General features: G+C 37.2%; 1 protein-coding gene across 7 annotated transcripts in view; it reads right to left on the bottom strand.

Annotated features, from left to right (window-relative positions):
• The window catches only part of CCSER2 (coiled-coil serine rich protein 2), a 137835-nt gene that overhangs the window by 14203 nt on the left and 97986 nt on the right, over positions 1-25646 (bottom strand). For 6 of the 7 annotated variants that reach the window (XM_069071346.1, XM_069071348.1, XM_069071349.1 and 3 more), the window contains one exon: positions 22389-22478. In XM_069071346.1, the coding sequence (XP_068927447.1) occupies positions 22389-22478 (90 nt within the window). Of the gene's footprint in view, positions 1-11539; positions 11625-22388; positions 22479-25646 lie in introns of all 7 variants that reach the window. The other variant, XM_069071350.1, reaches the window with a different exon arrangement.

Below are 25646 nucleotides of genomic sequence, written 5' to 3'. Positions count from 1 at the left end.
ATATCTAAACCAACAACGTCAATATGCCTTAAGAGGTGGTTTAACATGGGGCCCATAAACTTTTAAAAAATTTTTGAAATTGTATTTCAATATAATTGGTTTCCTTTGTAATTATAAGTACCCCTTCCTTTTTCACTGTCTTTAACCTTCTAACACAGAAATATGAACTGCTCTCCATTCCCTATTTTCTAAAGTAATGTAAAAATTCTAAAAACAGTGGGATTTATAACAAATTATTTCAAAGCTACCATTCTATAATAGGTAAAGAAAAGACATGATTATAAATATCTGTCAGCTCAAATTATAAAAAGGCAAAGAAGTTTCTGGTTTTAGGTGCCATAAAAACAAAATTCAAATTATTTGATTATGTCTACCCTTCTAAAATAAGAACACTATAAATTGCACCCATAGTAACCACATTTTAAAAAGTTAACTGTTTAAATAGTGGCACGAATTTTAAAATAGAAATTTTATATTAGCAAAGAGCTTAATTAAAATGAATTCGCTTAATTTTGAATTACTAACAGTTTAGATAGCATAAGCTGCAAGTGTTCATTATTTACCCATGTATAGCTCTTCAAATTCTCAAATACTGAACTGACCAGAGTTTATCTTGGAAAGAATTCAAACCAAAGTATGAATCTGGTGAGTGAAGCTCAAAAAGTCTAGAACCATGAGAATCTCAGACTTGGAAGGAACCTCAAAGAATATCTGGTCTAACTGTCTACCTAAAGTATGATTTAAAACAATGCTCCTGACTCAATAAAGAGCAAGGAAAAAATGTTTTAGGACACAGGCCTGAGGTTCACTTGCAGTACACCAAAGGATTTCTGGTGGCCTGAGAAAAATGTTGAGGAAGACATCCTTTGCATGTAAAAGAAATACTTTGGCGTGCTCCAAGTGTAAGTGGTGGTCTGCAAACTGTACAGGGCTGTTTTAGGGGAATGAAGGTGTTTGTGTTTCTATATTAAAAATAAAATAAAAATTGAACAATTTATATATAATACAAAAGCCAGTGGAAAGGACTCTAAATCTAGAGTCAGAAAACATGGATCCTGACTTATGTCAATTACTATCTGTATTTAACTACCAGTTTAACATCTTTGTAGGCCTGTTTTCTCATCCATAAAATGAAGGATGAGGCTCTTTAATAAAGGCTCTTTTAAAATAAAATAAAGGCTCTTTCTGCCTCCTGTGATCCTATGAACTAATCAGCAATGTTCCTGATTCCTCAAAAGTAATCACTGCTGTCAGTTGTCTAAAGAAATTCATTATTGGGCTTACAGAGTATTATTATTTTAAATTTAGTAATATGACATTCTATATCTACTCTAAAATTGTTTTACTTCTCACTAATCCCTCCACATGGCAAGGAAGTAACTCCGAGTTCATAAAAGCCATGCATTTAAGAAGGCAAGCTTTAGGGGCAGCCAGGCGCAGTGAGTAAGAGCGCAGGTCCCAGAGTCAGAAGACCTGGGATCGAATCTGGGCTCAGATACTTAGCACCACACCCAGAAATAACTGGCCGTGTAATCTTGAGCAAGTTACTCAACCCCAGTTGCTTTAAAAAAAAAAAAAGAAAAAAGAATGCAAGCTCTGGCAGGTCCATGACTAAGATCATGACTAAGACCAAGTCCATGACTAAGACCGTACTGGAAAGGCCTTAAGTTTGGTCCTAAGAACCAACTGTGTTTTCCAAGTATGGAGGCTCATTACCAGTAGGCTGGCCACTTGGCAATTATTTCCTTGGACATGGTAACCAAATTTGTGTGAAAAACACACGGAAATGTATAGCTTGAAATAAACTCTAGCTATTATCTTACTGTATATTTCTTTTAAATATAGAAGCATTACTGATACATGACAGTGAATTTGCCTTTGATACTATAAAGATTATGCCAAAAACATTATCCTTTAAAGCTCACTAGACAATACAAACAAATTGGGCAAACTGGCTCCATATTGCTAAGAAAGAATGGTACTTTTTGACAGCTTAATGAGCCTTTAGGATCTCCCCAAATTCTAATAATGTCAATGTCAAAATACCATTTTAAAAAATGTTCAAGGGAGATTAATGGAAAATTTAACACTGTAATTTAGAAAGTTTTGGATGTCGTTTTTTCTTCCCTAATCAGTCTGTAGCTAACATATATTTGTTTCTTGTTACAAGGAGAACTAAGACTAAGGTTAATTACAGATTATCTGAAACACAGCAACCATATGCTGAACCCAAAGCAAGAGATATGGTACATTTTTCCCCACCAAAAAGTCTACATGCTTCTAGAAGAAATAGATATGAAAAAAGAAGCACAACAAAATAATCATTTTTGTGCTATCTATTTAGTTATTAGCCTTAGGATTAGTCTGAAGTTTATCTGTGCTTAAAAATGTCAAAGTTTCATATAATTTTCTCAAGGTAGGGCATTAAGAAGTGACTTTAGGCATCAGCCTTCATAGAAGGAAAGAGCACTGGATTGAGAATGAGAAGGTCTGGCTTCAAATTCTACTTCCTGAATTACTACTTTGTAACTTTGGATGAATCATCAGTTCCTCATCTCTAAAATGAATGTGTTAGACTCAATGGAATTAACTTGCTAGCTCTATTCTGACCCTATGATCCTAATCAATTCTCTGGCTCTTTCTTTCCCCTTATTCTGTTTTCAACACTAGGCTTCTCAGTCTAGGATTCCTACAAAATGTTAGTATTCAATCCAAATATTTTAGAAGGGACATAATGGAGAGTGATATTCCTGAGAAGACCTGGAGCTGGGATGCCCACAGAGACAAAGGTAGTGAGAGTTCCAAATATGGGAAATAGCATTTAATGTCCCTGGAGGTAGCCTTGGTGGCAGGAAGATAAAAATACACTATTTTTTATTTCTCTAAGCACTTATAATAATTGTACCATAGTCACTATCAGTAAACTGATTGCTGGAAATTTAAAGCTGAATAAAAACTTTAATCATTGTGGCTAATGAAAGAAGAGACATGACATTTTCATTAAAGGTAACCCAACTCTAAATTAAAGATCTTGGATCCACTTCAAAAGTGTTTCTGGTGAATGTAAAAGTTGGTTCTCAAGCATTTTGAGGGATTGGGAGGAGGGAAGAAAATGGAGCAATATATAGCATGACTAATTCATGCAGGACTTTGACATGCATGCACCATGCAAAGTGGGAAAAACAATGGTTATGGAAAAAGGTGGTGGGAAGAAATCTGAAATTGTACTGTACCACGCTTTATCATAGAAGTAATGGACTAACTTCTCAACTCCTTGCCAATGGCATAATGGGAAAGCAGAGACAAGAAAAAGACAAGGACAATGATGTCAGAGGACCAACACACAACAATGAGTAATTGCCATGACAGAATAGCAACTTAGAGGTTTTAACTTCTCCCTTAGGCATCGCTACTTATTAAATAAGCTTTATTCAAAATGAATTAATTTTTAATTCTTACTAACATCTAAAGTGGTGTAAGAGTCAGTTCAAGTAATTATCACCTCAAAAAAATAACTCTTCAACCTAAAGGATTCACAGATAGGACTTTGTATCAATGAAAGATAAAATAATTTTGTTATAATTTAAAGTGTTCACATCTAACAGCTGAGCTAATTGTATTTTTGCATCATTTTATAGTGAAATGAAAACTAGTGTTAATAATTTCAGATCTCCATTCATCTTGCATGTTAGAACGTACACACACACACACACAAAGCTTTCTGGATTTCTCCACCATGTCTGAATCATTTTATTCATTTCCCTTGCCTCTATTCAAGTAACAAACTCCATTGAAAGTGTAATTTGTAATCTCAAGTTTTATTACAAAAGAAGTATGATGCTGTTTTTCTGGCTCCATCAAGAAGCACCATTCTGTTATCAACAGATAATTCAATATATATCACCATCCATTACAGACAAGATTTGACCTGCAAAAGAATTATGTCTGTGCACAGAATGTGGCTTCATAATAGAAATTTTCTATATTCACTATCCACCTAATCAGCTTACAGGATTTTTGAACAATCAGCACACCCTTTTTCTCCTAAGAATGTTGCTTTAGGAAGACCGTAGAAAAACTGCAGGTAGCATCTGACAGCTAAACAAATAAATCAATCTTTGAATAAAATGCAATTAAGGAGAATAATGTAAAAAACAACTTTTAAAACTATGAAACTACAGTCAACAATTTAAGATCAAATAATGGCCTAAGAGAGTTAGCCCCTTCCCAGCACATGGCCACTGAATGCTATAGTGCGACTTCATTTCCCTGGTCTCTAATGTTCACTGCACATATCAGAAGAGCCTAGAGTTGGGCACACTCACTCGATTAAAATTAAAATTCCACATACAGATGATCAAAATGGACAGAATCTACTTCTTTAAAGGGGAAGTGTTTGAGCACCAAGATGTTAAAATTACAATAAGAAATCAAATAAAGGTGGCTTCAAAATTACCCCAACATATTTACAACTATTTACCCAGCAGATTCCTGATGAAGAAACTTTATATGGAAAAAACGAAACACTACAGTTTCTACAGTTTGCAAGAAAATGTCATAAGAAGCATATCCTAGGGGCGGCTAGGTGGCACAGTAATTAGAGCACCAACCGTGGAGTAAGGAGGACCTGAGTTCAAATGCGGCCTCAGACACTTAACACACCAAAAAAAAAAAAAAAAAAACTAGCCGTGTGACCTTGTGAAAGTCACTTAACCCCAATTGCCCTCCAAAAAGCAAAAAAAAAAAAATAAAGCATATCCTAACCAGCAACTGATAGAGTATGTAGATATAACTGTGCAGTTAATTAACAAGTGACTGCATCACACAGCATAAAAAAGAACCTAAATACCTGAAGATATTCTAAATTTTCAATTCTTGCCAGATTTGGCTGAAAATTTACTGATTTTAAAATGCTTTTTGTTCATTTTTTACTGCTTTAAACTAAAATTTAGTTCACATTCTCAATAATTTGTAATGTGTTAAGGGAAATACAACTTCACTTCCTCCTCTCTCCCCACTCTGGCCCTTATTCTTTGTCATTACCTGGTTAGGCACTGAGTATCTAAACTCAAACTACCTTGATCTGAACAAATTTAGATACTTTAGGACACTGTAGATTAGAAACAAAAGGGTGGGAAGGGGAGCTGAGAAGGAAGGAGAGAAGAAAGAGAACTCAGAAACATTCTGAAAATAAAGTTGAAATTTACATGATGAGGGCTTTCAATTCTGATTATCCCAAAGTGCAAGGTCTCTGTGAATAAAGACTTGACAGCAGAGGCTCCATTAAAGCACTGCCCCCCCCCCCCCCGAATCTTCAGGACTCCATGCACCAGTGTGGTGGAATGAGAAGGTGCTAGACCTGGAGTAACGAAGTGCTGGGTTCAAATTCCATATCACACATGTACTGGTCATGTGAGCCTGGGCAAGCCATTTAACTTCTTTGGGCCTCAGTTTCTTGATCTAGAACATGATTTGGGTTGTACTTGACCTCCAAAATCCCTTCCAACTCTAATTCTATGAAACTGTGACCTATCAACACCAATCTAAGAGGGCCATTGTCACACCTAGTCTTCCCCCAAAAGCTTCCCTATTGACTTGTGAAAAGTCATTCTTATGGCTATCTGACATGGAACCTCAAAAACTAAAGCAATGTTCAAATTTAAAACTCACTTCTATCTAGGTTGAACCATGACCAACTCTCTTAAATATATGCTTAGTGAATCTATTTAACAAAAGAGTTAGAAAGTAAAAATCCCTAGGTGAACACAGTCATGAAAAAAAAAATCAGTTTAGAAGTTTAAAAGATTTCTCAGAATAGTGAAGGGGGTGTACTGTATTTTCAGTAATGGGCAATAAAGCATGTCTATCAATAGGACATGACAAATAATATCATGAAGTAAGAACAGAGTAATATTTTTTAAAAAAATGTAAGTTTGGGCATAAAAGGGCTGCAGTTTCACCAGTCATTAGTGAAAGAAAAATTCTGACAATATTTACATTTCTTTTGTGAAGTAACTTCTTTCTGGTTGAGAGGCCAATAAGCAGTTAGGTATGATAATATTAATAGCAAAAACTTAACACACTGGCAGGTACTTAACCATATGAACTTACTGGAATTTTTATTACTTTTGATTGGATGCAAAATTACTCTGGGGCATGATAAATTTAATTTAATTCTTTTTTAAATGATTCAGTTTGTGAAAAATTCATCATTTATACAAAAATCTTAAGAAAAACATTGTGAAACTATCATTACTATTTTTAAAATCTTTATAGATATATGTGGGAGGTTTGCCAGGCTGAGGGTATTATTCTTGGTGAAGGGTACATGTACTCAGTGCTGTAAGACAAAGATAGAAATCACTTGAGAACATATGTATGTAAAATGCTACTTTTCAGATTTCAAACCACTTAAGAAATTCTTATCCTTCAGTCTGGTTTTTATTTTTGGAATATGTCTCACATAAATTGTGAAATTTAAAAACAATTCAGAAAAGGAACACAAGTGGTTTTTTTTTAACGTCTCTTTAATTTAGTCTATAACATTGATTAAAGATTGCTATATTTTTAAGATAAAGGTACCTAAACTTCAAATAGGTAAACTGCCTTCTACCTGAGAGTTGCTGTTTTTATTGACTTTGGAAACTGTATTTTAATTTCAGCTACAGCAAACATTTTAAAATAGCTTTCTGTATCTAACAGTCTGTAGCAATGTTTGCAAATGACTATGATAGAAACTCATCATTACTAATACCTCCTTTGGACATGGATCTGTTGGCATGAATTTAATGAGAAATAATTCACAGAGGAGTGGAATAAATTGTATCAAGTGCTCAAAGAGCTTATTTAGATAAAAATGAAATCTCCTTGTACATTGGGATTTGCTAAAGAAAGAAGAGTTTATCTTCTAACTCTCCCTAGATTTATGAAGTGAAGATAAGAGCTGAAGATGAATTAGTTTCCTTGGCAATGTCATTTAATCTTGATTAAGATAAAGGCTGAAAAGGCAAGTCCTCTACAATAATTAAACCAGGTACCCCAGAATGAAGTGAATAAGTCTATTTGTAAATAGATGATAAATGGTTGGGATTATTCTGTTGATCCTTTATCTCCAATTCATCTCTCAGCTAAAGTCCCAGAAAAGGCTTTTGTTACTTTACCTTCCTTTTTTCTCACTTGTTTCTCAAACTTTTGCTCAACAGTGTCTGCTGTAATCACTCAACTGAGGCTGCTTTCTCTCCAAAGCTATCAATGATCTTTTAATTGCTAAATCTGATGGCCTTTTATTAATCCTTTATTTTCTTGACCTCTCCAGTATTTGCCATTACTGGCCACCCTCTTCTGGTCCTTGAAACACAGCTGTCTTATGGGTTTTCTTCTGGCTGACCACTCCTCAATCACCTTTACTGAGTTACCACAGATACCCAACTTCCTAACTGTGGATATTCCCTCTGTTCGGGGATCATTTTTCTTCTTTCTCTGTTTTCTTTTTTTGGTAACTTCATTAGCTTCCATATAGGTTTAATTATCATTTAGATGCAGATGACTTCCAGGTCTCATATATATATACAGCTCTAGTCTCTCTCCTGAACTCTAGTAGCACATAACCATAGTCTATCAGACATTCTGCACTGGATGTTTCATAAGCATATCAAATTCAACACATCAAAATAGCTCTCATTAACTCAACATGTATCAAAATAGCTCTCATTATATCTCTTCCAAATCCATACCTCTTCTAAATTTCCCTCTTGTTAAATGCACAGCCATCCTTCCAGTCACCCATGATCATAATGTCAGTATCATCCTGGACTCCTACCTTTCCTTCACTCCATGTGCCAAATCTCTTTGATTCTAACCCTACAACATCTCACTTCTACCACTTTTTCTCTCCAATCATATGACTATCACCCACATTCAGGTCATTACCTCTCACCTAAATTACGGCAGTAGCCTCCTAACTAGTCTGCCCTCAAGTCCCTCAAGTCTCTTCCCCACTCTAACCCATCTGCCACAAGGTACCAAAGCAATATTCCCTAAAGTACCAGTTTAACGATGTCACTCCCCTTCTCAAGGATCTCCAATGGCTCTCTACTAGTTTTAGACTAAAATACAAATTGTTCTATTTGACATTTAATGTCTTTACAATTCATTACTACTCCTCTGACACTCCACAACTTGACCTGTCTCCATATACTCCCTTCTCATCTCTGCCTCTCAGAATCCCTGGTTTCCTTCATCTTCTGATTCCCCCAATAATTGGCATATATTTTGTATTTGTTGGTACATGTACATGTTTTCCTCCCTAACAGAATATAGCCTCCTCAAGGGGAGTTGTTTCACTTTTGTCTTTTGTATTATCACTGCCTCACACAGGATCTCCAACACAGTAGCTGCTTAATAAATGCTCTGCTCATCAATTGCTTGATTTTTATTTTGAAATTTTCTTAACTAGTCAAAAAATCTCATAGGCAACTGATCTGCAATCATTTTGGTGAACAATTTTTTAGGTTAGCATTGTCATTTCATAGAAGGAGCTTCTAAAGGAGAGAGTACAGTGACTTGTTAAATACCAAATAAGTCCAACTGAACTGAGAACTCCTCCTAATGGACAACAAAAGGTCATGGTTGCCTGGGTGTGGGTTCCATTGAAGATGAATTTAATTGTTATCCCTAGAAATCACTAGAATTAAGTTTCCAGTTAGGTTTCTAAGGGGGGAAAAGCATTATAAAAAATTACTGACAGGTTTCATAGAACCATAACATAATGTATTATGGCTGTTCTAAAGAACAAAACTGCCATTTGTTTAAAGTACTGGGGTCTGTTTTTGTCCCTCTTTTTTAAACTATTATTCATTTTCCCACTCCTTAAAAACAGTCCTCCTTTAATAAAATCTTTTGGGGCATTAGTGAGTGAGTCAACAAACATCTCTATGTGTTAGGCCTGTGCTAAGCAGGGCCATATCCTTGTACAAACTGTCTCCTATGCCTGCATGCTTCTTTTATTCCTTGGGGAAGTATTGTGGGTTATAGTACAGAGAGCACTGAATTTGGAATCAAGATCTGTGTTCAGGCCCAACTCTGCCACCAGCCAGCTACAGAATTGTGAGTAAGTTACTTTAAGTCTTAATTTGAAAAAGAGAACTAATAATAGATTACATTATCAATCTGACAGATACTGTGAGGAAAGAACTTTGTAAACTATAAAGAATCTTTAAAATAAGAGCTAGTCTTTCTGTTTATCTATAGCAGACTACGTTTTTAGGAATAATTTTTTGGATTAAAAAACAAAACCTGTGAACTAAAGAAATAGGAGGAAAAAACCTTTTATTTTTCTAGTATTAATTTATCTCCTCTTGATTATCAAGGAAACAGAATTCTGGCACCAAAGAAACAGGCCACAACAAGCCTTTCATTCAGTTTCCTTTGCAAAAGGAAGTAATCATACATTCTCATTACAACAATAAGCTCTAACTGATACATCACTTTACAGTTTACAATTAATTTACACTTTGGTTCTTGCAACAACTGGGTGAGGTAGGTAACTAGTGAAAGTATTAAATCCCTATTTTATAGACGAGAAATTGAAATTTAGAGGACTTAAATGACTATTCCCCAGTAACAAAGCAACCAAGTGAAAAAGTAAGTACTCGAACCCAGGCTCCTGACTCCAAGGACAAGGCTCTGGTATATAACCCTACCTTTCAAGGATCAAAACACATTTCATATTACATGAATGCACTTTTTTTTAACTGACATTATTCACAATTGCTTTGTTGCATTCTATGCTGAAACATTATTAGGAAGGATAGGAAGATTTTCTTTGTTTCATAACCTGTAATAAATACTTAGCAATATATTAAATAAAACAACCATAACTATTGGCAGCCTTAACAAAAAAGAAGAGACTTAGCATGTCTCTATGCAAAGTTACTGATTCAAATATCTGGGGACAAAATTCCTTTCAGCCAACAAAATTATAAGAACAAGTAAAAGTTTCATGTCCCCACTAACTCACTGAACATTTTATTAAGTACCTATGTGCAACAACTGTGTTAGGCATCCAGAAAATATAAAATAACATGTTATCTCTCCCTGCACTCAACAGGCACACAAACTAGACCTACTTTCATTCACTTAGCCTTACTTTTCTCCTATTGGCAAAATTGATACAGAGTCCTTAAAGACTCTAACAATGATACCAAGTAAGAGCAGAGAAGACTAGAACAGGGAAATAGGGATATGGAGGATCAAAGAAGAAGGGCAACTTGGAAAAAAGATAAAGCAGATAGAAAGTTTAAGGGAGAAAGAAAAAAATGAATGGAAAGAGGAAGGTCAGGAGAAGCAGCAGAGAGAAAAAGGTACTCAGTTGCCTCAGAGAAAGGAAAAGGAGAAAATAATGACCTGATGGACATTAGTGACCTATATTCAGTGCCTGTATCAATCATGCCAAAATACTGAAAGTAACACTGCACACGAAGTTCTTTCTTCAATGAAAATCCCACTAACAGGAGATAGTTAGGAGGGACAGTCCAAGCAAAGAGGCATGGTCATCAAAGACAAATTCATTTTACCTTGTCATTTTTCCTAAAGCCATCGATATTTAAAATTCATCCTGATATTTCATAGTTCTAAATTTAAACATGTCATCAGACATGATTTGTAATAAAAACATTTCATATTCCTACCTGTTTAAAATTTCCCCCGTTTAGAATAACTGGAACTTTGCACAAAGGCCTAATAATGGCAACTGATATAGCTCACAAGTTCAAGAAAATCCATAAAAAGGGCATTTCAATAAATATGTAAAATAGTGCCAACTTACCAGATGTGCACATAGTAAGCATATTGTATATAACACAATAAATCTAGTTTTAGAAAAGCAGATCAAAATTAACAAGTGAATTAGGGGTCAAATAACCAAGTTGTTAGCAGTATTAGTAAACCATGCATATCTAAAAGCCAAGTACTTTCCTATTCTATAAATACTGAACAATCATAAATTTAAACGAAATGCTAGTGACAACAATGCTTTCTCATAAGGTGTCTTTTAATAAGACATCTCCTTATTGAACTGCATTCCAAAGACCTTAGGAAATATTTGAGCAAATCCGTATTTATAAATGAAGTCAACTCCATTCTGGATACTTATGCCCATGTAGACATGTGTGAACATATTTTAAACATACCTAGATAAAAAAAAGTATTGCTTACTCATCTTAAGGTTATAAAAAAGGAAAATGCATTAAGCACAATAGATACATATGTATATATGTTTATAGGGCTTATGCCATTCATAACATCTGAGGCTTGAGTTTTGTTAGAATCAAATTAAATTTTAATTTTTATGAAAGTCTAAGTTGTAGTCATTTACATGCGATCAAAGATAGTGTTAAGTTAAGAAACAGCAACATAGAAATCATATGCCAGCAGCTCTTTCAGGCTGGGAAAGAAGGGTGCTCTAGAATGAACATTTCGTGCAAAGGGGAAATGTCTACTGGAAGCCAAGGTGAGGTATGAGTGAGAGATCCAGACTCACTCTGTCTGCGGTGCGGTGGTACAGTCCGAGGGCTCCCTTGGAATGAGCCCTGCCAAGGAGAGAAGGAGGGAGCAGAATACCCACCCTGTGCAGAGAGAGAAAGAAGGGAGAAGGTATAATAAAAAAGGGAACAGAAAAAGAGAGAAACCAAAAGCCACACTGTTTCCTTTTGAAAGAAAAAATAAAGCCAGCGTTAAAAAGTTTTAGGCTTGGTTTCAACCTTTATCCATACCACAAAGTGCTCTGAGTACATTATCAGTAGTCAAGTTGTCAGTTTTCTTACATTGAGGCAAAGTTTTTGTATTTCAACCTAAGAAAATCTGAAATTAATGTAAGAATGTGTCCTGCTAGATATATTTTTTTAAGAAAGTAGTAAGTTATATTCCTTTTGTAGGACTAGGAAATAATAAAAATGGAAGATGTGATTTGAAATACTAAATTTTACTCTAAAAATAGCACCAAATATGAACCAGACAAAGAATCAGTGATATGAAAGGGTGTTTTAAAAAAAAAAACATTCAAAATTGGAAAGAATCAGAGCATTAACAGGTAAGATAAAGAACATTGGCTTAAAATGACAAAATTATCAGCATAAGGAGAGACCTCCAACTTCAATAGTTGGGTTTGTAATTTGCAACAAATTATTGTATGCATGTTACAATATGCAAATATATGCCTCTAGATCTAAATAATCTGAATCATTAGACTCACTTATTAAAGTATTATTCAAGAGGAAAACTTTTAACACAATTTAAGGGAAGATTTATGTTATTATAAGCAAATAATGTTCAAATGAAACAAATGAATATGCATTTTCCTCAAGCTTTAAATGTTTTTTCTAATATTATTAATGAATTTTCACATCAGGAATTTTCTGTCTCTGTAGTGAAAACAGATCCATTCAGTCCACTGTAAATGTCTCCATTAAAATATCAGACTAAATTTTATTTCTCAGAAATTTAAAGAAAAAATACTTAAAAGTAAGAATCACTGTTTTACTGATAGAAAACTACTACAGGATCAGGTAACATAGCAAAATTGTTAGGGAACCTCACCAAGAACTTGATATGAGGGTGTGAGGGAAGGAAGAAAACCTGTAGCAGCTATCAGAGATAACGTCTTTAGAGAACCAGGCTTACTGTGAGGTGCTTATACAGGAAAGACCCTAGAGTGGTCGACTCTTAACTCTGTTACTAGCTGTGTATGTGACCTTAAGCAATCTCTCTGGATTTGCTTCCTTGTCCATAAAACTAAAGTGATGGCCCCCAGATGCCATGTGAAGAGACAGCCAATGATTTCATTTAACCAACCATTTATTAATTACCTACTATGTGTAGAGAGCAATGATCTAGGTGCTAGGGGAGATATTAAGACATGATTCATTCCATTTGCAATCTCGTCTACATGGAGGAAAACCTGATGTATGTGGCAAGAACAATATATCACTAAGTAAAGTGTTTCTGGAGTGTCTAGAATTAGTATTTTTTAAGTTTAAATAGGAATGGGAATAATAGCATTCATAGAGGAATGTTAAGTGAAGATGATTCTTGGGTAATATGGCTACAGAAATCGCATTTTTGGAAGGCGTCAGAAAGCCTAAGTGGCAGGAATAGATTTATGTTCAAATATGAACAGTTCACCCCACTCAGCTGGCTAGCTAGGTCTGCTACATAAGGGTTTAAGAAAAAGGCTTTCATTTCTCTCATAGTGAGCAGTGTGCTGAACCTGGAGTCAAGATCTGAGTTCAGATCCCATCTCTGACACCTACTGGTAGTGAGACATCTGGCAAATAACAACCACTTTGAGCTTGTTTCCTCATCTGAAAAATGAAAGGGTTAGACGAGGTGAACTCTAATATCCTTTTCAGTCCTAAATCTCTGATCCCAGAAGTATGCCAAAACAGAATTTTAAAAAGAAAAAAAAACACCCATTCATTCTATGTCCAAGACCTAACTCCACTTCCAGAAAGATGTCTTTCTTGAACATTTAAGAATCTTTTCCAGTGAGAAAGATGACAACCTCATCAAAGGTCTGAGGATGAAGGAGAATTACCACTTTGGCCCCAAAGAGATAAATATTTTCCTAAAATATATGTGAAAATGAGTTCCTAAACACTCAAACCTCCAGAAGGAACTCAGAGGTGGACTGAAGAGTAGTTCTGGGGGCTCTACGCTGGAACACTAGGGCGGAAGCAGTGACTGCCCACTATACGCAGGTTCCTTTTTCCCTATGCTTCGAGCCAGGACTTAAATTCAGCCTTCTGTGTTCTGGTTGTTAGTACTCTTCTTGTAGCCAGCGTGGCTGGGCAGAGTGATTAAGAAAAACGCATGGACCAGTCCTCCAGGCCCTTTTCTCCACAGGCTCAATAGAGATTACAGAATACAGCAGAAGAAATCCAGGGCAAGAGAAGCTCCTTTTTCAGGGAGAAGGCTTCACTGCTACTCTATTCATCTCAGCTCAAGACTGGAATCTCTTTATTTTACTTGCTTTTTTTCACATAGGAAGGGAGCAGGGTGACTTTGGTTACTGATAAGAAAAAAGTTTCCAATTCCACCAGCCTCATCTGGATCTTAATGATGCCATATACTCAACATACTAGTTTGGAGGACAGGTTGTTATTGCTTTGTTTTGTTTTGGGGGAGGGAATGGAGAAAATGAGTTCTTTAAGGATTTGAGAGAATGTTTATGAATAGCATTTGTTTCTGTATTACCTAGAAACCCTACGGGTCTTCCCCTCCCAGCCTGATTTTTTTTTTTTTTTGACTAGGTTAAAGAGGTCATTCTTTGCCTCATTTCCTACCTAGCTTTCTTCACTGACTGGACATTGTACATTGTCTCAGTCAAACTGAGGTCCAAGAAAGACCTTAGCTTAAAAAGGCCATGGTCTCCCACTGCATCCAAGGCCATCTCCAGTCATTCTGCTTTATATCTGGCCACTGGGCCCAGATGACTCCAGAAGAGAAAGTGAGACTGGTGACTTTGCACAGCCCTCCCTCACTTAAATTCAATGCACTAGCAAGTCATGGCATCACCTCCCTGATATCATGGTCCTCTTAAAAGAACGAAGGACAAACAATAAGAGAATATCTAATGGCATCCTAGTAAATACATAATGATTTTCACTTAGCAATACGAAGATGAACAAAATTTAGTTTTAAAATACCAAAACATTTCAGAATCTTTTGGAGAAAGAGCTAAACCCCATTCTTTCCTTTGGAGAACAGTGGATGAAACAGCAGTAAATTAACATATCTCTGACTTGAGGGAAAAAGACCCTCTTTGACTGCAACCAATAAATCCAGACGATGGGCTCTTTGTTTTTGGAGCAGGAGGGCAGCAAGAGGCAGAAAGTAAGAGGGTCTTGGATGTGTCATTTCATTGGTACAGGTAATCCCAGTAAGGAAAACCCCATCGATGCCAAGTTAAAAAAAAATACCACTATGCACTTTAAAACCAATAAAAGTAATAAATTTTCAAGTGGTTTCCCTTCTTTCATATAGCAGCTCCCTCCCATATCTAAACAACTGATTTACAATATACAAGCACAAGTTATCCAGTGTTTTTTTTTAATTGGATCATTTCAATTCTTCTGATTGCAAGAACAAAAAAATTAATAGAAAAATTTAAAAAAGGAGATTGTGTTTAAAAATTTAAGACATGTTGATAATTACTAAGCCAATTTTTAAAACTTAATTTTATTATACTTATTTTATAACAAAAATAGAAAATATAACTTCAGTAAGAACAAAGGCTTTTTTTTTTCGCTTTTTGGAGGGCAGTTGGAGTTAAGCAACTTGCCCAAGGTCACATGGCTAGTTAAGTGTCTGAGGCTGGATTTGAACTCAGGTCCTCCTGACTTCAGGGCCGATGCTCTATTCACTGTGCCACCTAGCCGCCCCCAAACAAAGGCATTTTTAAAGCATTTGCCTTCTTGTCTTCATTTCAATAAGATTTATAAAAGGCTCATTATGGTAGGGTATTGTTAAATATACAAAAATGATAAAATACTGTTCAAAGGGACTAGCTAGGTGACTGTATACACTAGTTGGAAAAATAAAAATATACAGAAATATAAAAAGCGCTCTATGTAACATAACAGTTTGTGCAAAGTCTTATGGAAATTCAGAGGAACGAGATGTCAATTCTAGGTCGTATAATAAAATAAGACTTCATAGAGAACATGGCAATTGACCTGGGAATTGGCAAATAGGAAATTTTTAAAAAATGCAGAGAAAGAGGACAAGTAGGGTAAGAATGTAGAGGCAAGAAGTGAATTCAATTAAATAAACACTGATTAAAGGGGTACAATGTGTATAGAGGTAGTGGGGTGGAATGGAAGGGAGGACCTATCATAGAAGACCTGGGCTCAAGCCCCTGTCTCAGGTACTTAATAGCTGTGCAACCACAAGCAAGTTATTCAGCTTCTTAATGCTCCACAAAGCTCTCTAAGGCTCTAAGTTACAGAGAAACTGCTCTATGAAGTTTCTGCACCAAAAGTAATCCATGCTGATAAAATCCAGATTTGGATAAAAATATATATATTGTGCAAGGCACTGTGATGGGCAATGGGGATAAAAGAAAGGTAAAGTTCCTACCAAAGCACTTACTTTCTTCTGGGATACAGGAGTGATATGAAATACTGGATCAAGAAGTCCCACATCTGCCTCTAAAGAAGCGCATGATTTTGAGTGGGTCATTTAACCATGCTGGAGCTCAGTTTCCTCATGTTTAAAATGGGGGTGTTAGATAAGAGAAGTTCTAAGGTCTCTTCCAGCTTTAAAATTCAAAAAAATCTAAATTGATACCAACAAATTTCAGATATTTTTATTCAGATAATTTTTTTTTTTGCTTTTTTGGAAGGCAATTGGGGCTAAGTGATTTGCCCAAGGTCACACGGCTAATTTTTGTGTTAAGTGTCTGAGGCCGGATTTGAACTCAGGTCCTGACTCCAGAGCCAGTGCTCTATTCACTGTGCCACCTAGCCACCCCAGATAATTTTTTACTGCCTGGTCTTTCAAACAGACACTGCTTCTACAGGGACCACACTGCTTTATAACACATATAATATTTTAAGCATACTTAAACTAATCTTTTTTTTTAAGAGACACAAAGTAATCTCTCTTTAACCCTCACATAATTTAGTTTTGACAGAAACACTTTAAATTTAAGGATGAATGGGAAAAGGATTACTCTAGAAGTCAAGAAACAGGTACTAAACCCAACTCTGTCACCAGCTGTAACCTTGAGCAAATTCATTAAACTTTGGGTGTCAAGTTTTCTATACTGTGCAGTGGGCTGGACTAATTACTTCTAAGATGACTTCCATTTTTAACATTTTTTATAAGCATACCTTTTTTAATCACTTGAAAATCTAAGTAATAAGCTACTACAATATTTATAATACAGATAATTTATTCTTAAATTTGATGAGCCAATACTGCATTTAACAAAATCAAATAAATTTTGTTTTAGAGGAAGTCTATATCTCTGAACAAACACTGTCTTATACACACACACAATATTTTAATTTTACATATATTTTTATAAAAATAAGTATTAAGGAAGATATAATCTACATTATTTTTTCGCACTCCTAGTTATATTTCCCTTCATAACAGCTAGTACTCATGTATTTCAAAGTAAAAGACAGCATTTTAAAAAAAACCACTGGCACTGTATTATACACATATACTATATATGCCTGATTTGAAAATAAGATAAACAAGTTCTTTATTGAGAATAAGGGATAAGAGGTGGCTAGCCAGAGTACTGCTTTGGTATACTCATATAATGTAAAAAGACAAGAAGATTTCTAGTACATTAGGTAAATCCTTAAAGGAGGAAACATGGTAGTACATGGACAATAATCACTCAAAATGAGAAGACATGGATGAGTTTCAGACTGCACCAATAGTGGGAATGCACACATTAGAGACTGCAAATTCACTGAAATACATGAAGGTATATTTTATAAAGGCCTTCTTGACATTTCATTTCATTTATTTCTTCATCAATACAAACTCACTGCCACTTGTTGCCTTCACACTGCCTCATGATCATTCACTTCTCAACCTGTAATACAGCTTCTAAACACTATCGCTCAGCTGAAACAGTTCTCCCCAACCTCACCAGCACTCTGAATAGCTACACGTCCCTTTCTAGGTCTTCATCCAATTGGATATCTCTGCAGCTTTTGACAGTGTTGATCAATCCCTACACTCCTGAATTTCTCGATTCTATGACATGATCTTTTCTAGCTTTTCTTGTATAGTTTGAATTATTCTCAGTATCCTTTGCTCTGTCTCATGTAAAGATCTGTCTTTGGACCCCTCTTCTTTCTCTCTACTGTCTTGATGATCTCAGCTATTCCCACAGGACAATGTTCATCTCTCCACAGATGACAATGAAATCTACATATCCATCCTTAATATCTCTGCTGAATTTTAGTACTGTATCATCAACCATCTTCTGGACCCTGCCACCAGAGTGCCCCATCAGCACCTCAAACTCAGCATGTCCAAACAGAATTCATTATCTTCCACTCCTACATCAACTCTTCCTTTAAACCTCCTTATTTCTGTTCAATTCAATTCAATTTCAATTCAAGCAATGTTTACATCTTAAAAGGAGAGTGGAAGAACAAGAAAATCTAGGCCCAGGCTCCTGGCTGTGAAGAGGATAAACCATGTGGCCCTAGAACTGGAAGAGGAGTCGCTGACAGTCGTGCTGTGGAGGCACAAGCTTGGCCATCTCTGTTAGGACGAGTTATGCTTATGGTTCAGGCTCTATGGGGAGAGTGCTGCTCCTCTAGGAAACCTAAGTTCATTTTCCCCCTGTGTAATCCATTTTCTACACAGCTGACAAAATAGTCTTCCTACATCAACAGGGTAACCAAGTCAGTACCCTATTCAAAAATCTTCAGTGGGTCTTTATTTTCAACTTGGAAGGCTACTCTTGAAGTGTCCCAGGGTTTTCTGCTTGCCCCTATGTTATTTTCAATCAATGACTTGGAGCTATGGGACTCTAGGTTTTCCCTCACAAAGAAGAGCATTCTATAAAATCCGAACCCATTTCTAGTATTCATTATCATGCCAATGGCAAGAGAAGAGAAGTGACAACAGGTCCCAGGGCCATGTGACTGGGACAATACTCCTCTTTAGAGTAGTTCCTGTTCAGGGTTCTCAATCTGCTCTTGGAGCACACTAACCAACTACATCTAAAGGTGGAGCAAAAACTATGGACAAGTCCTGATCTTTGCCCTAAAATCACATATCTAGCTAAAATATTCCACCCACCCTTTTTTTAGCCTGGAGCAAATTATCTTGACTAGAGTATTGACATCATAAATGTACTTTCACAGCTCATCCTAAAATAAGCAGTCACTTTACAATACATGTGCATAAACACGTATCGCAGACTAGTGCTTTGTCCATTCAACAACATTTGGTATAAGGGCACATGGCATGGCTATCAGGTTTTCTGATACAAGTCTAAAACAGACAACATTCTGATTACAGAATTTTAAAAGAACACAGGCAGGTATAAGGTCCTGAGTGAACTTCTATACTTATTAGCTAAGTACTATAACTTGTACATATAAGCCACAAGGAATCAAGGCTCTCTGGCTATTCTCACTGGTCTCTAATCTAATTTTGTTTGCTTCAATTACTACTGTTCCTAACTGTATAAATAGGTATGTCGTATTTTTTTTTTTTGCTTTTGGAGGGCAATTGGGATTAAGTGACTTGCCCAAGGTCACACGGCTAGTTTTTGTGTTAAGCGTCTGGGGCAGGATTTGAACTCAGGTCCTCTTGACTACAGGGCCAGTGCTCTATTCACTGTGCCACCTAGCCGCCCCAGTATGTTGTATTCTTAAAAATTTGCTTGAGCTGCCATAAAGCACTTAAATTCTTCTAATTAACTGTCATGAATGGTGATGTACACCTTGCACTCTTAAAGTTTTTGGAGCAGGAAATCAATTTTCTTTTAAATGGAGGGATAGTAAGGCACAACCCTCACTTCTGGTTACCAGTGTACCAAAATCAAGTTCATCAACTTGCCCTGAGAATTTCCCCGGGGTTCACAGTTCTAGGTAGGGGTAAGAGTACTCACTCAAACCAGCTGCTACTGGTGTCGAGCATTTCTTCCATTAGTCACAACCTATAAACCCATCTCCAGAAGCTTCTGTTTTCCAGTTTCACCCAGACCACTGCATGGTTTACTCTCTCATTCCCACCACCTCACTGAGGAGCACTAAGATATACCCCACTAGGTGGAACTGCCTGGAGAAGGGTGTTAGGAGAGCAAAAAATGGCTACAAAGACCAGTCAGGATAATTCATAGTATAAATTCCATAACAAGGAGGCATCAACAAGAAAATTCAGAGACTTTGATCAACAATGACATTGGGCAACAGTAACAAGAACAGAGTCAGAAGGAAAGAAACAAGGAATTCAGCAAAGCAAGCCAGAAATAAGCAGTGATGCTACAAAGAGCTTAACTATACTAAGATCCATACTGTTTGCTTAGAGCTATAGCACTTTGTGTTCTTTTAAGCATGGTTCAACCTAACTTTGTGTGCTGACCCTCAACATGGCCTAGGGCTTTGTTAAAATACTATCTAAGTTCACCACTAACTCTGCCTTAAAAGATTTTGGGAACTATTTCTTAGAAATATCTGAAAAGTAGTCAAGGTATTTTAATATATGAAAGCACAACACTGCATAATCAAATCTGTCTGACCAAATTTGAAAAATAGTTTTTCATTCACTCTTATCTTGAGCAATGCAGCTGTTGGCTCCCCCTTGTGTATACCTACATGAACATTATTGCCTAGCCCAAAAGGTCTGGGTATCATCTTTTAGATAGATCATTAATAACACAGACAAGGTCCAGAGAAGGGCAATCAGGATAATGTAGAGCTCATGTCATATGAGGATCATTTGATGGAACTAGAGATATTTTGCAAGGAGAAGACCTAAGAAAGATATGGTACTGATCTTCAAGTATCTGAAGGGCAATTCCAAACTGAAGTAAAGACAGTCCATCATATGCAGACTGTTGAGCATGGAGAAGCGAGGCTCTTATAACTCATCAGAGATGAGTTATGTCAGGCCCTACATGAAAAATCCAGTAATGTTCCTTTATTCTTTACCTGTTCCTGGCTCAAGAACAGAAAAGTGTATTGCTTTGCCTATCACAGATATACTGGCTTGATAATGTTGCTGGTTAGTAGCCTCAGCTTGTAGGGGGTTTTCAAATCTCCTGAAGATTCTGTCAGAAAAATCCTTCAATTTTCCCATTAGGGTACATACAGTCAATCAAGCAGTTTGCCCTAGGAAGCAAGCAGGACAAACTCCACCATTGTTTGTAATGGGGAAGTTCTCAAAATGCACATTTGCAAATAATCTGACATGTGCCAGAAATAAAAATAAGAACAACTTAAATTTATATAAAGTTTTAAGATTTAACTCAACATCCCTGTGAAAGTGTTGTTCTTATTTCAGAGAAGCAAAGAGAGGTTAAATGACTCATTCGAAGTCATAAAACGATTAATTATCATAATAGAGACTGGAAATTAGCTCTCTCCTGACTATATTCTACTGTGTCTGAAATTTAGAAATCTAACCTTTTTGACTTGCTGAATAAACTACTCTGAAAGGCTAACTAAGTGTGGAAGCTGCTCATCCCACCTAGACTACAGTCAGTGGTTTTTCTTTCTTAGGTATACTAGGTAGCACCAAAGAGTTGGCCCAGATGTGCCTGCAGGCTGAGCTTTTGGTCTTTTCCTCATAGCCCTATGATTTTAATTAAATCTTGCAAAACCTATACCATGGTATCCCTCCCCTTCGTCTCCACCCCCCATGCATTGAGGCAAAAATAATACAAGTCAAGACAGTCACAAGAAATGATGCTTCATTTTAGAGATGAGGAAACTGAAGTCCAGAGGGGCCACAGGGATAGTCCAGTTTCAAATCCAATTCTTCTGACTCCATACTCAAAGTTTTCTTTTTTTTTTTGTTTTAGTATTTTATCATGCTGCCTGAAACATGAAAAGTTCTACAGGTGGTATCCCTGAATACCAGAACTAAGTTATGTCACTGGAATCTCCCTGATGAAATGAAGAAAACACAAGATGGTCACAACTGGTTTACCTAGTATTTTAAGAGAAAACTCTAGCAGTTGGTGTTCCTAGTGATGATTCTCAGGCACTCCAAGATCCTAAAATGTCTTTGGAATAATCACAGGCTAAATTATGCTTCAGTATAGTTTTAGTGACAAGTATACAATACTGTGTTCTACATATTTGCCATATGAAAATGTGTCTAAGATTATGTAATAGCTGTTAACCTGAAAAGCCTAACCATGCCAGACAAAAGATAAGCTACTTACTACGCAGAATTTGATACAATTGAATTTTAAAGTATTTGCCCTTTTGTTGCATAATTATAGTAATGAAACAAGTGCAAAACGCTTCAACAAGAAACTCACATATGTCATACCTTCCATGGCCTCACAGATATCATGCCAAGGAGGGAAGAACACACGTTCCTCTTTGCTCCTTAGAAGTATTTGCAAATCCTAGTCTTCTGACATATGTGTGATGAGAGGAGATTACATGCCCAGGCTAAGTTACCTCAGTGTGCAAAATGGAAACAATAGAAAAACATAAATCCATTTCCACAGAACTTCACGATGAAAGCTTTGTGAGGCATAGAAATATTTAAGGGGCAATAGAAAAAGAACTTTAAGGGGGGGGACATCTTTAAGAAGAAAATCTACAAAAAAAACCAATAACATTCCAAACTAAATGGTTCAGGAGGGGGCCAAAGATGAGCACATTACTCACAGAAATTCTTCTCCAGGATGTTTGTGTGTATTTATCAACATATGTACACTTCTCCCCTTTAGAATTCTGGTGGCATTTACATCTGGTGGCCTAGACAAACAAGAAAAAAACAACAAAAATAAGTAGATATACACTTTTCTGTGTACATATATAGACACACATAAATTAGGTGATTGGTCATGATTACTTAGAAGTCTCTTTTGATAATTAAGAACAGAAACATATCAAAATAATTTCTGCCAATTTTGTCACTATCCAAAAGGGAGAAAAAACAAACATAGTGGTTTGGTTCCTGAAAAGCTAAAGATGAATGACCATCTGCAAAAGCCTACCTGCCTGGAGGAAGACTGCTTTGTTCATTCGGCTGGTAATACAGTTAACCTGATGTGTTCATTTCCATACACTCTCTTTTAGAATGTGTTAATAACATGGGTTGGTTTCAAATAGCTCTCTGCTTGCGTAGGATCCATCTGGAGACTGACTTCTAATTTGAAAACTAATTCTATACATATTACCTCACCCAGAAAAAATATATATCCCAAAATAAAATAAGAATGATTATTAAATGTACTTCTCTGCAGTCTTGAGCAGTAAGTGCAATACAGTCTCAAATGGGGCGGTGCGGAGTCAAGGTGGAGGAGTAGAAGCAGCACCTCCGAGAGGCTCCAGCTCCACCTTTCCCAATGATTGCAAAAAGGGGACTCTAAACAAACTTTGGAGCTGCAGAACCCACAAAATGACACAGAGAAGCTAGCCTCCCGCTGAGGACAGCCTGGAAGGTTGGCAGGAATCGGCCAGAGCAGTGCTTTGGGAGCCGGGCCCAGATCCACACAAGGTTTTAGCCCCAGGGCCGCCAGCCGGAGGGACTCCAGATCAGCAGCAGCTGTGTCCATTTCCAGATTTATCAATACACAGATGCCAAGGACAAAGTGAGAGGTCAGTGCAGTCTGGACTTTGGGACCCAGTAAGTGCAAGTGTGTGGGCTTTTGCCCCCAGGGTGAGAAGGCGCTGAGACTCTGGCACAGCCAGCCAGTGCCACGTGGAAGCTTCAGCTCCTGGCCTGCAGAGCGTAGGGGGACCAAGTGACCAGTCTGAGGGGTAACTGCTCTTGCTTTAACATGCTTGGATCTGGATTGCAGTCTAGGGTGGAAGTCCTGGGGTGTGTGACCAGCTTGCCAGAGTGTGTGGAGACCTCAGAGAGGGCACCCATCTAATACCTCCGGAAGCTGAGAAAACCCCAGCGTTTGGGACGAAAGCTCCCCTGTCTGGTGGCAGAGTCCTACTGTGGCAAAAAGCCCAGGGGTCAAGTGACTGAGGAGTGACATGACCAGGCAAAGGAAACAAAGCAGACAGAAGATTCCAACATTAGACTCCTATTTTGAGGACAAAAAGGAGCAAATCATGGAACAGGAGGAAAACAGTGAAGTCAGAACTCCTGCACCAAAAGCTTCAAAGGAAAATACGAGCTGGTTACAGGCCATAGAGGACCTTAAGAAGCAGATAAGAAAAGTGGAGGAAAAATTGGGAAGAGAAATGAGAACAATGCCAGAAAATTACTAAATGAGAGTCAACAGCCTGACTGAGGAAAATCACACCTTAAAAAACAGACTGCCTCAAATGGCAAAAGAGAATCAAAAAGGCAATGAGGAAAAGAATGCCTTAAAAAGCCGAATTTGCCAGATGGAAAAAGAATCTCAAAAGCTCAATGAGGAGAATCATGGCTTCAGAATCAGATTGGAACAAATGGAAGCTAATGACTTTACAAGAAATCAAGATGCTGTTAAACAGATCCAAACAAATGAAAGAATAGAAAGCCAAGTGAAATATCTCATGGGAAAAACCACTGACCTGGAAAAGAGATCCAGGAGAGATAATTTAAAAATAGTTGGACTACCTGAAAGCCATGATCAAAGTAAGAACCTAGAAATCATCCTCCAGGAGGTTCTCAAAGAAAATTGCCCTGATGTTTTAGAACCAGAGGGCAAAACAGAGGTTGAAAGAATCCACCAATCACCTCCTGAAAAAGATCCCAAAAAGAAAACTCCTGGAAGGTTCCAGAATTCCCAGATTAAGGGGAGAGTATTGCGGGCAGCCAGGAGCAAACAATTTGAATGTTGTGGAAACACAATCAGGATAAACCAGGATCTGGCAGCTTCTACACTGAGGGATCGAAGGCCTTGGAATATGATATTCTGGAGGTCAAAGGAGCTGGGATTAAAACCAAGAATCACCTACCCGGCAAAATTGAGTATCATGTTTCAGGGGAAGATGTGGTCATTCAGTGGAATAGAGGGCTTTCAGGCATTCTTGATGAAAAACAGAGTTGAATGGAAAGTCTGACATTCAGATACAAGAATGAAGAGAAGCTTGAGAAGGTAAACAGGGAAAAGAAACCATAAGGAACTTACCAAAGCTGAACTATTAACATTCCTACATGGAAAACAGTCATTGTAACTGATGAAACTTTTCTCAGTATGAAAATAGTTGAAGGGAATAGAAATGTATATATGTCTATGTAGGAGGGTGTATGGGCGTATAAGTGCATATGTGAACGTGTGTGTATATGTTTACAGGTATACATAGATAGAGGGCACAGGACCAATTTAACGGGAAGGGATGCTACTTTGAGGGTAAGGTTGAGAGGTGAGAGAGGATTGTGGTGGGGGGAGATGGGAAGAGAAAGAATGGGGTGGACTGTCTCATATAGAAGAGGCAGGGTAGTGGTGGCTGCAATGGAGGGGAGGAATAGGAGGGTGAGGGGGACTGGGTCAACCTTATTCCCATTGGGTTTGGCTTGGGGATGGAGTGAAGTGCACACTAAATGGGGTGTCTCGCCCTGCAGGAGAGTGGGGGCGAGGGGGATGATGGAGGGGAGGGCAGGCTGGAGGGGACAGAAGTTGGAAGCACCCACTTTTGAAAAGGGATGGGATCAAAGTAGAGAATAGAACAAGTAGGAGGTGGGATAGGAGGGAGGGAAATATAGTCAGTCTTTTACAATATATCTACTATGTTACTGTTTTATATTAGCCACACATGTACAACCTATACTGAACTGCTTGTCTTCCCAATGGGGGTTGGGTGGTGGGAGAGGAAGGGAATGAATCTGGAATTCAAAGTTTTAAAATCAAATGTTTAAATATATATATATATATATACTATTGTTGGTACTGTTTTACATGTAGTTAGGAGGTGAGATGTGCAGGTACTGGGGCATGGAGATCCACCATGCCCTACCAGAGGAGTCGAAGGGGTTATGGG

Source organism: Petaurus breviceps, unplaced genomic scaffold, assembly GCF_028583685.1.
Source record: "Petaurus breviceps papuanus isolate PSGF00001 unplaced genomic scaffold, PetGlider_PUasm1.0 90825, whole genome shotgun sequence".
NCBI classification, from domain to species: domain Eukaryota; kingdom Metazoa; phylum Chordata; class Mammalia; order Diprotodontia; family Petauridae; genus Petaurus; species Petaurus breviceps.
This window is presented reverse-complemented; position numbering and strand designations above follow the sequence as displayed.